The sequence below is a fragment of the Ruditapes philippinarum genome, unplaced genomic scaffold (genome assembly GCF_026571515.1).
Source record: "Ruditapes philippinarum isolate M1 unplaced genomic scaffold, ASM2657151v2 ctg2750_1_1_1_1, whole genome shotgun sequence".
In the NCBI taxonomy this organism is placed as follows: Eukaryota; Metazoa; Mollusca; class Bivalvia; order Venerida; family Veneridae; genus Ruditapes; species Ruditapes philippinarum.
In genome coordinates this window covers 107,504-123,449 of record NW_026861094.1, presented here as the reverse complement: position 1 = coordinate 123,449, position 15,946 = coordinate 107,504, and the positions used below count along the sequence as shown (strand labels likewise).

Genomic DNA, 15,946 nt, shown 5'->3' with positions numbered 1-15,946 from the left:
GAGAGTCATTCCTGTTATCCAGCAATCAAGTCTGTCTTGTGATGTTCTGATACCGATTTTATCCATTTGTGAACATTGTCTGGACCTCAAAACAGGAGATAATATCCTATCTTTCAGTGTTCCCCAGTGACTTCTCTTTTGCAAGAAGATTTGATATTACCACATTTGGTTCAAAATTATATTCTTTGACTTCAAATTCTGAGAGCTTAGAAACACTCTGTTCATATTCTTTTATCATCTGTTCTGCATGTTTTAGTTCCATGAACAAATCATTAGCATGTTTGGAAGTGTTGAGATGTTTAATGATATCAGAGGATGACTTTAATGATTTAAATACATCTCCACATGTTGTTTCTACAGTCTTCAGATTCTTGCTATTGTTCTCACGGATGACTTTTGCAGCCTTTTTGACTTGTCTTTCCATTTCATTTAGTCTTTGGTTAATTTCTTTTCGGAATTTCAATATGCCTGTCAATGCTTCTGTCAAAGACTTGTTCGATAACTTATTCATTTTCTTCATGTCTTGAAGTATTTTGCTTGATCTCTCAGTCATGTCGTTCAAATCCTTCAATACATCTTGACATTCTTTGCTATTGATGATTTGGCCTGAAATGTCAGGTATATAGTTGACTTTGCAAGATGTTACTGTATGCTCCAGTGTAACACAAACACTACAAAGTAGAGCCTTATGATCATGGCAGTAAAACTTGATCATCTCAATATTGTGTTTAGACATGGTTTTGTGAAGATATCTGGTTGTCTTGGTGTTGCATGTGACAGCGTCTGAGGCATGTTGGTTTTGTCTAGTAAGATATGGTGTCTTGACAATGTGTGTCTCCTGTGGTGGGTAAAGCATGTTTCACACAAATGCTCTGCACAGTTTGTGCAATAGCCATGGGCAGGAAGTCTAGGTCCATCACGATCACATGGCTGACAGTAAACTTTGAGATCTTCATCAGAACCCATATATATTGTTGAAGTTGAAAATTGTTTGGTGGCTTTCTTACCTGGGACAGCCATGATTTCACTGAAACATAAATAAAAACTAAACTAATGAATTACCATGTTTAATAATTTTTAGAGTTTTTAATATTTTCGTACAGTAAGACGACCAGTGTTGCATGATGTCAAATAAAGTTAAAGTGTTAGGCAAACAGGAATTTCAGGAAAAGTATTTGTTCTTTTTGCAGATACAGTCTCACAAGCTCAGTTTATTGCAGTCAATCTTTTCATTGAGAGATTACTTTTACATGTCAAATGTTTGTGTTTTATAGATCAGCGCCTCATGCGATCACAAGTGTCAACAATCAAAACCCAATACATGTGTGAAAAGCCAGTGCATATGCAAATGAAATATACATTTGATTTTTCAAAACAATTGATGAAGAAAATCAAAGTTCCACCTACAGTGATAGTGAATAAGCTACTCTGTTGATATTTGGACTGCATTGAATTGACCTTGAGCTTGATCAGCAGTTGAAATTGATATTGAGCTTGATCAGCAGTTAAAATTGACATAAAGCTTGATCAGCAGTAAAAATTGACATTGTGTTTGATCAGCAATTAAAAAAGTTTATTTCAAATGAAAAATGCAAAACAGAAAGCATCTGGTTTATGGGGTAAAATGCCACATAAATATCAAAGAAAAAGCCAATACCCAAAGTGTTGGCATGTCTGTCAGTCAATCCGTCTGTTAGCAGGTTTTCTTGTCCGGTCTGTATTTTTTTAACCGGTGGAAGGAAATTGAAACTTTTTGGCAAAAATATTAACCATATTAAGACGATATGCAAAGCGTAGGTTTGACTTTTGTCAGGTCAAGGTCACACTTAGTCATTTTGTTTCTATATCAAAATTTTGTGTCCGCCCTGTATCTTTTGAACCGATGGAAAGAAATTAAAACATTTTGGCAGAAATATTAATTATATTGAGATGGTGTGCAAAACACAAGTTTTGATTTTTTATTTACATATACTTATATACAGGCGTTTCCGTGTCCGGTCTGTATCTTTTGAACCGGTGAAAAGAAATTGAAACTTCTTGGCAAAAATATTAACCATGATGAGACAATGTAAAGAGTGCAGGTTTGACCTTTGTCAGGTCAAGGTCACACTTAGTTATTTTTTCAATATCAAAATTTTTTGTCCACTCTGTATCTTTGGAACCGATAGAAAGAAATTAAAACTTTTTTGCAAGTATCACTTATATTAAGACGGTGTGCTGAACTTAAAACTGTTTGGCAACAATTTTACTTATATTAAGACGGTGTGCAGAACTTTAAACTTTTTGGCAAAATTTTTACTTATATTAAGACGGTGTGCAGAACTTTAAACGTTTTGGCGACAATTTTACTTATATTAAGACGGTGCGCAGAACTTTAAACTTTGGCAGGAATATCACTTATATTAAGACGGTGTGCTGAACTTAAAACTGTTTGGCAAGAATTTTACTTGTATTAAGACGGTGTGCAGAACTTAAAACTTTTTGGCAACAATTTCACTTATATATTATGACGGTGTGCAGAACTTTAAACTTTGGCAGGAATATCACTTATATTAACCCTTTACCCCATATATACAGTGGAACCTGTCTAATCCGAACTTGTCCGGACCAGAAGAAAAGTTCGGATTAGAAAGGTTTCCGGATTAGAAAGGTTTCCAAATTAGAAGGTTCTTTTACATGTTTTTTCATGTTACATGTATTTGCAAAATAGTTTAGGGAAAGAAAACGGGAATGCATTTGAAATTGCAATTTAGATATTTTATTTTTGCAGTCTCTTATCGTTCATTCTAATACACGTGAATACAAATATAAAGAAATGAAAATAAATAAATAAGCAAAAAAATATTATGTCCTCAAGGGTAAGTTCACCTACGATGTAAAACAGGAGGCGGAGACATAATTAAATATTCGTACCAGCATTTGTCAATTGTTGTTTACCCTTATCCGATTCAGCAACTATCCGAATTCAATGACAGTTTCTATAAATTTTCATTGCTTAACCACGTATCATTGAATCCATTACAAAATTTTAAAATATATTTTAATTGCATTATATCAAAATAATTTATTGAAGGTGACGAAAAACAATCAATTAAGCAATGATAGAAGATATGAAGGCAAGCTAAGTGTAATTTTCACACCTTCGCAGATCATACGTTTCACCCATTAATCAAGTGAAATAACACATCAGTTTGGTGTATGTTTACACCTGCAAGATGTGCGATTATTTGTTATTTTGAATGAAGGTGTGACATTTGGCAAAATCTGTTCGGATCCGAGAGGTAAATTTTAGAGTAAAATAAGAACAAAAATTGAAAAAATCATCCGGAATTCGGAGAAGACAGGTTACGGATCCGAAAGGTTTTTTACTATTGAAAATAGAACGAATAAAATCGGGACCGGACACTTCTTCGGATAAGAAAGGATTCCGCATTAGAAGGGTTCGGATTAGCAAGGCTCCACTGTACGCGAAACAACGCACTTTCGACCCCCCCCCCTTTTTTAGGCCTAAAATAGTGAAAAAATGTCCTATTTGGGCCCCAAACACATGTTTTCGTTTGAGAAATGTTTCTAAAACAAATGAGCATTTTTTCGGCGCCGCCCCCCATCCAAAAGATACATCAGGGGGTTGCCAGAAGGCGGATGTGCCCCCTTCTGTTAGGGGGGTTTGAAGGGGGGCGGAGTCCCCCTCATCGCCAAGAAAATTTTGGACTTGTGAGAGGCTAAAAATGACCCCAGGTCGATCATAATGTAACGTTAACCAACGCTGAAAAGCCTTTGACTCTATCTCAATCCATGGAGAAGTTGCATCACTTTGAAATAAATTTTGATGGAAAAGATCGAGGCAAAATAGTGATTTTTGGCAATTTTGAGATGTCCCCTCGTTGCCATGGTAACAGGAAATCTAAGACTGAGGATGTCGTTACAAAGGCAATGGTCCAGTCAACATTTGTGCCAAGTTTGATTAGTATTGAAGCATTTTTCATAGTTTCATAGCAGTTTAAACTTGTAACAGGAGGCTTTTCAGTGATAACGGCCATTTTTCACAATATGCTCATGGGGGAAAGGGTTAAGACGGTGTGCAGAACCTAAAACTTTTTGGCAACAATTTTACTTATATTAAGACGGTGTGCAGAACTTAAAACTTTTTGACAACAATATTACTTATATTAAGACGGTGCGCAGAACTTTAAACTTTGGTAGGAATATCACTTATATTAAGACGGTGTGCAGAACCTAAAACTTTTTGGCAACAAATTTACTTATATTAAGACTGTGTGCAGAACTTAAAACTTTTTGACAACAATATTACTTATATTAAGCATGTTAAGACGGTGTGCAGAACACAGATTCGGACTTCCTTAGATCAAAATTATAACTGAGGCATATAAAACGTCATTTTTAGCTGGACTATACGAAGTATATGGAGAGCTGTCCTACTCGCCCCGGCGTCGGTGTCCGCGTCCAGATTTCATATTAAAGTTTTGGTGCAGTAAAATATTTTTCAAAAAATACTATTTTTACTGTTACTTCTTTATTTCTTAAGGGATCAACCTCATACTTCAAATATATGTACCTTATCATCATCCCCATCTTATCCCCATCTTATGTGACAAGGTTCATAACTGTAGCACCAATATTTTCAGATTTATCTCCCCTTAAACTTATGTTAAGTTACAAATCCCAGATCTAAGTTATTCGGCATGTATCATTTGATAGAAGAACCCAGAAATTGTTCCAAAAATCATTTCACTGATATGAAAAAAAGGCTGTACCTGGTTCGTTGATGGGGGGTGGGTAGGTAAAGCATACTTTACATGTACCATTTAAATAGTATACATGTTTGAAAAATCTTTTTTATTAACTTTTGTGTCGCCTCTACGGAGTAGTGGCGACATATAGGGATCACTTCTCCGTCGTCTATCTGTCCGTCCGTCTGTCTGTCTGTCTGTCCGTCCGCCCGTCACAAAACTTGTCCGGACTACTCCTCATAAACTACTTGTGCAATTTCATCCAAACTTTACAGGAATGATCAGTCTAGTTGTGCATATTGTCAGCATTTTCCGGTTCAATGATTTTTGTCAGAGTTATGGCCCTTTAATAATTTTTATTTTTAAAGTTTGTCCGGACTACTTCTCTTATACCACTAATGCAATTTCAATGAAACTTTACAGGATTGATCTGTATCTCAAGTCCTTGCGCATGTTGCACGGGTTTTCCGGTTGAATGATTTTTGGCTGAGTTATGACCCTTGCCAGATACACAAAAGCTTGTCCGGACTACTCCTCATAAACTACTGGTGCAATTTTATCCAAACTTTACAGGAATTATCAGTACCAAGTCTAGTTGTGCACTGTCCGTCTGTCCGTCTGTCTGTCACAAAATTTGTCCCAACATGAAATTGGCCATCATGAGGCGACACATGTGATTACTGATCGCTCTTGTATTTCAAACAGATTTGCATTTGGACGTGTATTGCCACGCTTATGCGGTGCTCTTGTTTATTTATAGCATCTATTTAGATTATCAGAGAATTATAATTATTAAACATGTATATTAATGATGTTCAAAAACTTCCCCACAGCACAGGGAAGATGTCGTAATTAAATTTTGACTTTTTCTTATGCTTTGTCTTAAGAGACATAGACGACCATTTTTGGTGTTTCCCTTGCATGTTCGCTTATTTCAAGTTTGACTGTAAAAACCTACTTTTTTATGACAATTCATTTTTGTCTGATGTAAAACAAATGAAAAACATAAAAAAGAAGACATTTTGTCAAGCTTGAACTTGTAACAAAATGTGAACAACATGCAAATCAAGTTCACCATCCAGAAATATACGTTTCTTGTACAATCTTAATCTTATATTCGATACTTTAATATCCTGTTTTACCTTTCCAATCAATTGTTGAAAACTTTTATGTACACATAAAATGAAACGTCACTCTCATATTATCATAGACAAACAGTATAGCGTTTTATATTGTTAAAGTATTTTGAGATAAACACAAAGTAAAGCTATAAACTATTAAAGTCATTGTAAGTGTATATACAGATCAGATGATTTATTTTGATTGAGATTACATGTGAATGATGACTGTTTATTTTTTTGCCACTTTGGTAGATTTTGATCTTTTTGAAGTGATTGTTATTAAATTGTTATTGATGCTTCTGTTCAATTATAAAAGGTATACTGTCTGTCTGAAAACATTTTAAATTTACTTTTTTTCAACTAATATTCCTATTTTCATTTACATGTACCTCTAGTGAAAAATATCTATTTTTTAAGAATATGTAGTTTTAATTCATATAAAAGAGATAAATTTTTCATGCAGTTGATTTAAGTTGACAGTTTTTCATAAACTACAAAATTATAATTTGAATGACATTAGTCCAATAAGGAAATAAACTGTGACAAATTTAGTTATTTTAACACATCTAGTTTACATAACAAACACATAAGAAATCAAAGTAACATACCTTTTAACTAAAAACGAGAGTTTATATTCAAACAGTTTTTAATTCATTACTTGTTTTATATTAAGAATAAAGATTTGAAAACACAAATGTCTTCCTCCAGTCTTGAATATTTTATCTCTTCTACCTGTTAACAAGTGTATATAAGTTTGATAGTTTAATGGCGGGTCTGATTGTTTAAAAGATAACATGAAACAATATACCCCCAATGATAATACTATAATTGTTTAACTTAAGAAATCTGAAGATTGATAAATACGCTGGTACAAAGTTATGTTTAAGATTGAGGGAATATTTAAAAAGATCGATAGATAAGTTTGATTTATTTTAAACTTAAAGCATATTATAATTGACTTACAGGGCCGTCATTATGTGCAGGTATTGGTTATATTTTTGACTGTTAATCACAAAACCATACCTATACATATACTGTTATACTATACTTTAAAGAAATTCACTGAGGTGCAAAAGCTAAAACAAATAATCACACAAATCAAATGGGGCACTTAAAACAGAAAAATATGTTAAGGTGATGAAATATTAAGATGTTGTCTTATGCATATCTCCTACATGCATGGAAGAATTTTTATGATACTTTAAAGAAATGTTCACCACCATGAGCGGTATTGTTCTTTAAAAACATAACACTCAAAGTATTCAGATCCTGAAGGATTAAAATATTATGACACCTCTGATGAAAAATGGATATAAGGGCTAAATCCACTTGCTTCATAGGAATGACAATTTTATCTTATATGAGCTACATATTCAATAAATATCAAATATATCAACATATAAACTAAGTAGACTTAACTATAAACTGTTACATAGTTGTCTATTTCAATTTTTTCATGCCTTTTTGACCCCAAATAAACTATGCAGCATATAAAAGAAGATTCAGTTTGTCACCTATATTATCAAAAGAATGCAAACAACAGTAACTCTGCCTTGCTTATTTTGGAGTTAGCGCCCTTTTTCAATTTTACACTTTGGACTTTGTCTGGGATATTACTGTAGAATGACTGGAGGTAAAAACAAGAAACGAAGTCGGTAGATACATCTCATTGAGTGCAAAGAACAGTAACTCTGCCTTGTCTAATTTTGGAATTATTGCACTTTCAACTTTGTCCAGGACTACAAGAGGTATACTTTCTGTGTCAAATAACTAATCAGGGAGCATTATCAATTTCAACCGGCTTTTGTATAACATGATTTGTTAATAATATCTGTCATATGTTGAAGTTCGGACCGGAATATCCGTCCCGAGGGGACCTGCACAATAGGCAGTAATGAGGCTTGCCGAGTTACCGCCCATGGGCGGGTTCCCGAGGGACGGATATTCTGATCCAAACCGCAAACATATATCAGATATTTTTTCTTGCATATTCTGCCATACAATTTCATATTTATAATTGTTTATTTCAATATGATATATGATCATGGAAATTAAAGTCATTTCCTCCATAACTATCTTCTTACAATAGCGTATGAACAACAACGGCAAAATGATGTCATCCTAAGCACATATTTCCCTTCTAAAACGATGTCATTTTAACGCGGTTCATTTAAATGACGTTGTTGTTTGGCACGCGACTCATCTGGCACTCCCATGCCAGATAAAATTTCCGGCATGAGTAAAACTCATGGAAACGCCAGTCTGCTATGCAAGAAAAAGTTATTCCTCATGGTTATATATTTCATGTGATAAATGTTAGCCCACTTCATTGACACAATTGCTGTAATGACTATACTGTTGTTGTATATTTAAGGTACCATCGGGTTTGTTCATACCTAGTATGGCAGTTGGTGCTATCATGGGAAGATTGATTGGTATTGGTATGGAACAACTTGTCATGTGAGTATTTAGTATATACATGAAATTTCACATTGTATATTCATTTGAATTTTGCCATAACCAGAAACACGATGTTAGAAATAACCAGTTTTAATAGAGCACAAAGGCATAAAAATGAATAATACACAATACGATTATTCTAAATAATTCATACTAGTTACGACAATTCTATTATAACAGACAGTCACATGATGAATCGAATTACTTCATCGAATTATGTAACAGTGACCATTAACAGCTAAATAACTAATATGAAATACTAGAGGTCCGCCAGAGAAAGACATATTAAAAGACACTACAACCTAAATAATACCAGACTATACAATTATAAATGAAGACAAGCATTATACACATAAATGATTAACCCCTGCATATAAACGTAACAGTATACATTAAAAGCTCAAACAAAAGTCAACAAATATACATGTACATACAGCGGAAAACATTCATTAACAAACAGAAAATGGCAAAAGAAACAACAAACAAAATACAAGCATACAATACACACAAATAAGAAAAAGGGGTGGGAGGGAGTGGCAAATTTTTCTAAAAGTGTCAATCTTTAAACGTGTCTGACAAAACTGTAACCAAAATAGCGCCAAAAACGACTATTTATGAGAAAAGGCGTAGTCAAACAAATACTATGGAACCTGTCAAGCATGAAATTAACCTTTAACCAAACAAGGACCAATCAAAAGGCCTGTTATATATCCATAATTAAAAGATTTTGTTAAAAGAGATATAAATAAGATATAAATATTAAACTTGTTATTTAACTGCTGTATTGTCAATTTGACTAGTCCAAGATGAAATGGACCGTTCATTTTACTCTTGAAATGACGTTGATTTATGCAACATTTGCTTCCAACTTCATATCTTATTAAACACTTAAAATATATCCTTGCAACTTGAAATGTCTTTGGGATCAATATTATTGGTCACTGGCCAAGGCATATGACTCTAGAATAGAAATTAACTGAAACATACCCCATTTTTGTGTCACCTCTACGGAGTAGTGGCGACATATAGGGAACACTTCTCCGTCGTCTGTCTGTCCGTCTGTCTGCCGTCTGTCTGTCTGTCCGTCACAAAATTTGTCCGGACTACTCCTCATAAACTACTGGTGCAATTTCATCCAAACTTTACAGGAATGATCAGTACCATGTCTAGTTGTGCATATAGTTAGCATTTTTGAGTTCAAAGATTTTTGTCAGAGTTATGGCCCTTTAATAATTTTTATTTTTAAAGTTTGTCCGGACTACTTCTCTTATACCACTCATGCAATTTCAATAAAATTTTACAGGATTGATCTGTAGCTCAAGTCCTTGCGCATATTGCACGGGTTTTCCGCTTAAATGATTTTTGGCCAAGTTATGGCCCTTTAATAAAAAGGTGTTTTTTTCTGTATGTTGCCAGATACACAAAAGCCTGTCCGGACTACTCCTCATAAAATACTGGTGCAATTTCATCAAAACTTTACAGGAATGATCAATACCAAGTCTTGTTGTGCATATTGTCAGCATTTTTTGGTTTAAAGAATTTTTGTCAGAGTTATGGCCATTTAATAATTTTTATTTTTAAAGTTTGTCCGGATTACTTCTCTTATACCACTGATGCAATTTCAATGAAACTTTACAGGATTAATTTGTAGCTCAAATCCTTGCGCATGTTGCACGGGTTTTCCGGTTGAATGATTTTTGGCCGAGTTATGGCCCTTTGATAAAAAGGTGTTTTTTTCTGTGTGTTGCCAAATACACAAAAGCTTGTTCAGACTACTCCTCATAAACCACTGGTTTAATTTTATCCAAACTTTACAGGAATGATCAGTACCAAGTCTAGTTGTGCGCTGTCCGTCTGTCTGTCCGTCTGTCACAAAACTCGTCCCAACATGAAATTGGCCATCACGAGGCGACACATGTGATCACTGATTGCTCTTGTTAACTTCTGGTTTAATTTGATTGACTTTTATTGACTTTCAAGCTCTGATAGTAAGTTTAGTATGTTAACCTTTGTTAACCTATGACAGCTTTTGTTATTTACAAATCTGTTTAATTACAGAGCTAGCAGAGATAGTCCATTGTTCAAAAATATGTATCAGTCGGATTGTGCAATAACTCCAGGACTATATGCCATGGTTGGTGCAGCAGCAGCTTTAGGTGGTGTCACAAGAATGACAGGTTAGATTTTATATGGTTTTTTATAAATATTTATAGTATCTGGCTTGTTATAAACATAAACAAACAAATCGTTAATTTGGCTGTGCTTATGTCCGGCAAATCAACAGCCTGGGGAAATGCAATTTTCGATCGAAGCGCCACCTAGTATTCACCCGAAAATTACGGGTGTAATTTAAAGAACGATAACTTATGCAACGACAAACTAGTCTTTAAAAATAGAAAAGGAATTTCCACAAAGTGACCAAAAAGTCAACGAACAGTCACAGAGCCTCTCTTTCAAAACACCATTTCCGATTAAAAATTGAGAGTTTTGACACTGGTTGACAAAGTTTATTGCATGATGAGTAAATTTGATCGACATGTTTGATTAGTTAAATACAATTCAGTGTGAATGAAGTCTGAGAGCATCAGAGAAATGTGGAGACACAATTTATAATAGTAAATGGCGTCAAATGTTCTTAATTCAGCATCTTCGCCTTAATTTCCATTAAGTCATGTGATTTGTAGATCACATGCTAATCTGTCTATTAATAGAATTATCATTAGTCGATAATTACATGGGGAACCCTGAAGGTTTATCAACAAAACACGATCGTGTATCAAATAGCGCGTATGTTATGAATAAGAAAAAAATATCAACGCCTGAATCCCAGGCTACTTGGTAGCCTGCTTGTTTTGAATTTGAAAAGACCAATAAATTAGTACCCAGCTTGTGATGAACATCAAACAGACTGGTAAGTTGGTACCCAGCTTGTGATAAACATTAATAGTCTGACGAAATGGTACCTGACTTGTGAAAATCATGAACATACTTATATGTTGGTACCTGACTTGTCTGGTAAGTTTGTAACAGGCAGTGTGACAAGGATTATTACTAAATTGCTAGCTCAATGCTCAATTTTTATATTTTGATAATAAAATCTCTTAAAGTTTGATTGGGGCTGTACAAGATTCAATGCAGACCAAAGTCATTACAATAATTCAGCATGATACCAGTAAATGAAAAGTGCTCTGTATATTTATTTGTAAAATGAAGAAAAGTTATATATCATAATCTTATTTATTAAATTATTGTTATTATGTTTGTAAATCCATTTCAGTGTCATTGTAAAGATGTTGGCGCTATGGTCTCGAAGTGTAAGTTAGTTGTGAATGTCACTTTGTTGTGTTTTAGCAACTTTGCTGTGTTTTAATACTTTGGGTTTTGTTAAACATTGTCAAGATCACTTTTCAACAGACTTCTTGTCATTGACTGTTATATATTTAAAAGCTTGATCGCATGTTATTAATCAAACAAGAAGTTATGCTTGAAGAAGTAGTGCATAAATGACAAATAATAGCACGTTTTTTACTTACACACATATGTTTTTTTTATTTTTTTGTTTTTAAATTAAAAAAAATAATTTGTAAAGAAAAACCAAAAAATTTGGGGTTTCTATTCTATTCTCAGGTCCGTAAAACCCCCTGGGCCCAACTTTAAAAGGGGAAAAAAATAAAAGCCAAAACCAAATTTTGTTTTCATTGGGGAAAATTAAAAAATTTAACAGGGGCCAAAATAAAAAGAATAAAGGACCTTTGAATAACCATAAAGGCCTACAGAATGACTTAACAAAGCCTGGAAAAAAGATACCCAATACAGGAAAAAACCAAAATAAAAATAATTGGCAAAAAATCCAAACAAAAGCCCTGGCAAAAAAGGGCCTTACTGAATGACCTGGCAAAGATACCCCCAAAAAAATAACGAAAATTTTTTTGGAAACCTTTGCAAAGATACCCATACAGACTGACAAAAACAGGGGCCCTTGAAAAGAAAAACCAAAACAAAATTTACTTAATCACTAGCCCATTCAAAGGGGGGCCTTACGAATGAAAAAATTTCCTAGCCCCGGACAAAGATAGCCATAAATATTATGCACTACTTTGAATACCCCCATGGCACCCCTTTGTTAAAATACAAAATTTTAAATGTTTTTCGAAATTTTAAACCTAAAAAAAAAATAAATAAATTTTTCAACAAAAAAGGGTTTTAAACCCCTTTACCTTCCTGATTTAAAAAATAAATTTCCCCTTAACATTGAATTGGGAAACTTTCCATTGTTCTTTGGGGGCCCCCAAAATGTAATATTATAAAACCCAAACCCTACATTAGAGACCCCAAGGTCAACGCCAAAATGTCAATTTAGTACAGTCTTCCATTGTTTGAAGTGATGGTATAGGCAAGTCTTTTTGATGAACACAGGGACTATTTAAAAGGGTTAAATGCTGACTGAATCTATCTGCATGTTTTTTGATATTGATGATTATGATGCCTAGAAAATTGATTTGTTTTCATAGACTGAAAATGATTTATTTACCTGCTTCAGATTTTGTATTAACAATTGTATAGCTAGTTCAATTATGGTTATGATGTATGGGAAAATATGCTCCCAAAGGTGTACCATTGCCCTAATTGTATGCATCATCAAAATAAAATATTATAAAAATTATTATGCTTGCACCTTTTCCAATTGAGATATTTGGGATGATATTCTCTCATTTTTATATGATGGGATCAAGTCATGAAGTACATGTTATCATGAAAAAATACAATTGTAATTTGTATCTTTTAACTTAAGTCTAAGTTGTAGCTACTTACGTTATAGACATCATAGATCAACAGCTTGTATTTTACTCATGTTCTTTTTATTCTCACCATATTATGCTTACATTTATTTTATTGCATTTTGTTAAGTAAGTACAAACATGTTATTATCATTTTGACACAATTGTTACAGCATTTGTTTCGTTGTTTGTTATTTAATTCTATATGATTCTGACATTTATAGAGTTAAGCTGTAGTGTAAGGCTGTGTTTGTATGATATAGTGATATGTATACATGGGTCATCTAGTTTCAGACCCAGTAGCTAGGGTAAAAAAGGATGTACATGCATTTAAAAAAAGCATTTAGGAAAAAAACCTTGACCTTTGAACTTTCTCAATGAAGAGTAAACATGTTACATAATGTTGAATGAAATGCTTTGTATACATTATAAAAATATGTAGACTCTCTGATTTTATTGAAATCCCAATTATTGCTGACAAAATTGTTTTCATTAAGGCCGAAAACATGTCTTTAAGTCACATGATTTCTTCAAAAGGTTATGGTTGCTAGACAAAAACCTTTTAGTATGGTTAGTGCTTAAAATATGCTATATTTTATGCAAAGCTCTGATTTTATTTTATTTTTGATGAATGGTTGGGTTAGAGCAGGTACAAACTTAATGTTGGTTGAAAATAGGAATTATCTGGCTTATTATGTGTAAGGTATTGTATTGTACTTGCAAAGTTGTTTGCTATGTTTTAAATATTGGAATAATTGTTGATAACTGATCAGGGTGGCTACTTACTAGGTTATCTGGATGTGTGAATGGGTAATATAATGCTTTATAAGTTAGTTATTTTGTGTTTATTTTCACGGACAAAGTAATTTACTTGTTGCCTTCAGGTTATAAGTTAATTTACATTTCTTAAGATTCATATATACATCTAGTTTTGAATTTTTTCAGACGAAATGACCCACCACTTGTGTTTAACAAAAGAAACATGTCTTTGGAAGAAAAAAGGTAATTTAAAAAATTTGCAGTTATAAGACTTAAACTTTCAGTAATTAAGTTTTAGGCCCAGGCTTGGTTTTTATCATAATTTTTTGCCCCAAAATGGGGTTTTTTTTATTTTAAATTTTTAATGCGGGCGACAGAACAGTCAGCCAGCAAATTTGCAAAAAAAGTTTTTTGATTAACTTGTTAAAAAACCCCAAATTAATTTTGTGGGAAGATTTAAAAATTAAAAAAAAAGGTTTTTTTAAATTTTTGGGGGACCTTTTTTAAAATTTTTTTTAAAAGATTTTTTTGGGTAAACTTTGGGTAAAATTTATTTTAAAAAATTTTTAAAAAAAAAAAAAAAAGAAAAAAAATTAAGTGTCCCTTTTTTGAAATAAAGTTTTTTCTTTTTTCAGAAAACATTTTTTGAAGGAGACAGAACACAATGGTTTCCCTGTGGTGGTCTCCCTTGATTCCCAATTTCTAGGTGGGGCTTTGTTACCAGAAGAGAATCTACAGTTACTATAGGTAAATAAATAAACTTTTAATTGTTTTTTTTTATTTCAATCGATTTTTAATAATACCAACTTTGTTAAAATCACGGTCAGGTTTTTTTTTAAATTTAGTATGTCTCCTCACTATTCTAAATCATGATATTGTTGTGATGTTACTCTTAAAGCTCAACATAATGATGCTTCAGACTTGTGATAGGGGCCTTTTGGTGTATTTTTAAACTTTGGTATGATCTATTAAAAAATTATGACAATTTTGTATTTGTAACGTGTGATGTGATACTTCAAATTGAAAACTACTATATACACAAGTATAATACTTTAATTTTTTTATAAATACTTGACACTCAATATCTGTTATTGTAAACTTCTTTTTCAGCAAAAATGCACGTAAGAATGTGGAGGGCGTGGTCAGTGATTCAATAGTTTACTTCTCTAAATCAAGATCCCAAGTAATACAGTAGGGACCTGCCCCTTTAAAAACTCCGAAAAATATTAGGATCTGGTAAGTTTAAGGACTTAATTTATATAAGACTTAATGAAAAATTACTTTAATTGATACTGATAAGAAAGAAGAAGTTGAAATAGTCCTGAAAATTCTGGATTTTTTTTATTTTTTTTGGTTCAAATTTTTGGTGTTTTCCAGGCTCCTGTTACAATACAGACCCAAAACTCCCATGGAGACCAGTCGTTAGAAATGTTCAGAAAAACTTGGTCTCAGACAGACTTTAGTTACTGTTAATGGGTAAGGTTACAATTGATTGAACAGTACAAACTTTGTTATCCCTTATAGAAGGATGTAATTGTTTAGAAGACATTTTAAGCTTTGTATGAATATAAGCTTATATTTGATGTAAGTCCAAAAGTTTTTCTTTAACACCAACACAGAACCTTGTGAAATTGATTCAGTTAAGTAAGTTATTACTGTACACTTTTTTATATGCATTTTTATGTTCTTATACATTTCATACATTTAACTCAAATGTAATTTTTGACTTTTATGTATTCTACTTTAATTTCAGGAGACACTTGCATAATAAACTAAAAAAAGATGTATTACGTCACATAATCCAGGCTTGCAGAATCAGGACCCCGAGTCCCATCTGTTTCAACTGATCATATCTTAATCAAATGTTTCATGGAAAAACTTTGTTGTATAAGAAACAAGCAGACAGTACAACTATCTTGTGATCATCAGTAAAAAAACACTGATCACAAGGTGAACAGGCATTGTCAGATTATAATTGACCTTGATATTGTCTTTGAACAAAGTTTTATTTTTGTTGTCATGGAAAACTGTACATTGCTTAGAATTTGTTATTCAGCTGAACATGTTTTGATTTGTT

The 15,946-nt window shown here is 32.9% G+C and overlaps 1 protein-coding gene and 1 pseudogene across 1 annotated transcript; one reads left to right on the top strand and one right to left on the bottom strand.

Annotated features, from left to right (window-relative positions):
• Nucleotides 1-59: 59 nt before the first annotated feature.
• On the bottom strand, nt 60-6,600 carry LOC132714515 (uncharacterized). Its single transcript, XM_060697411.1, has 2 exons — nt 6,481-6,600; nt 60-1,027 (listed from the first exon to the last, which is right to left on the bottom strand). Exon 2 carries the CDS (start codon nt 854-856, stop codon nt 107-109), a length of 750 nt encoding a protein of 249 aa, XP_060553394.1. The 5' UTR covers nt 857-1,027; nt 6,481-6,600; the 3' UTR covers nt 60-106.
• A 753-nt stretch (nt 6,601-7,353) lies between these two features.
• LOC132714510 (H(+)/Cl(-) exchange transporter 4-like) overlaps nt 7,354-15,946 on the top strand; it is a 67,709-nt pseudogene continuing 59,116 nt past the window's right edge.

Coding starts and splice junctions, on each gene's coding strand:
- LOC132714515 (XM_060697411.1), bottom strand. CDS start 856: ATGCTTTACCCACCACAGGAGACACACATTGTCAAGACACCATATCTT.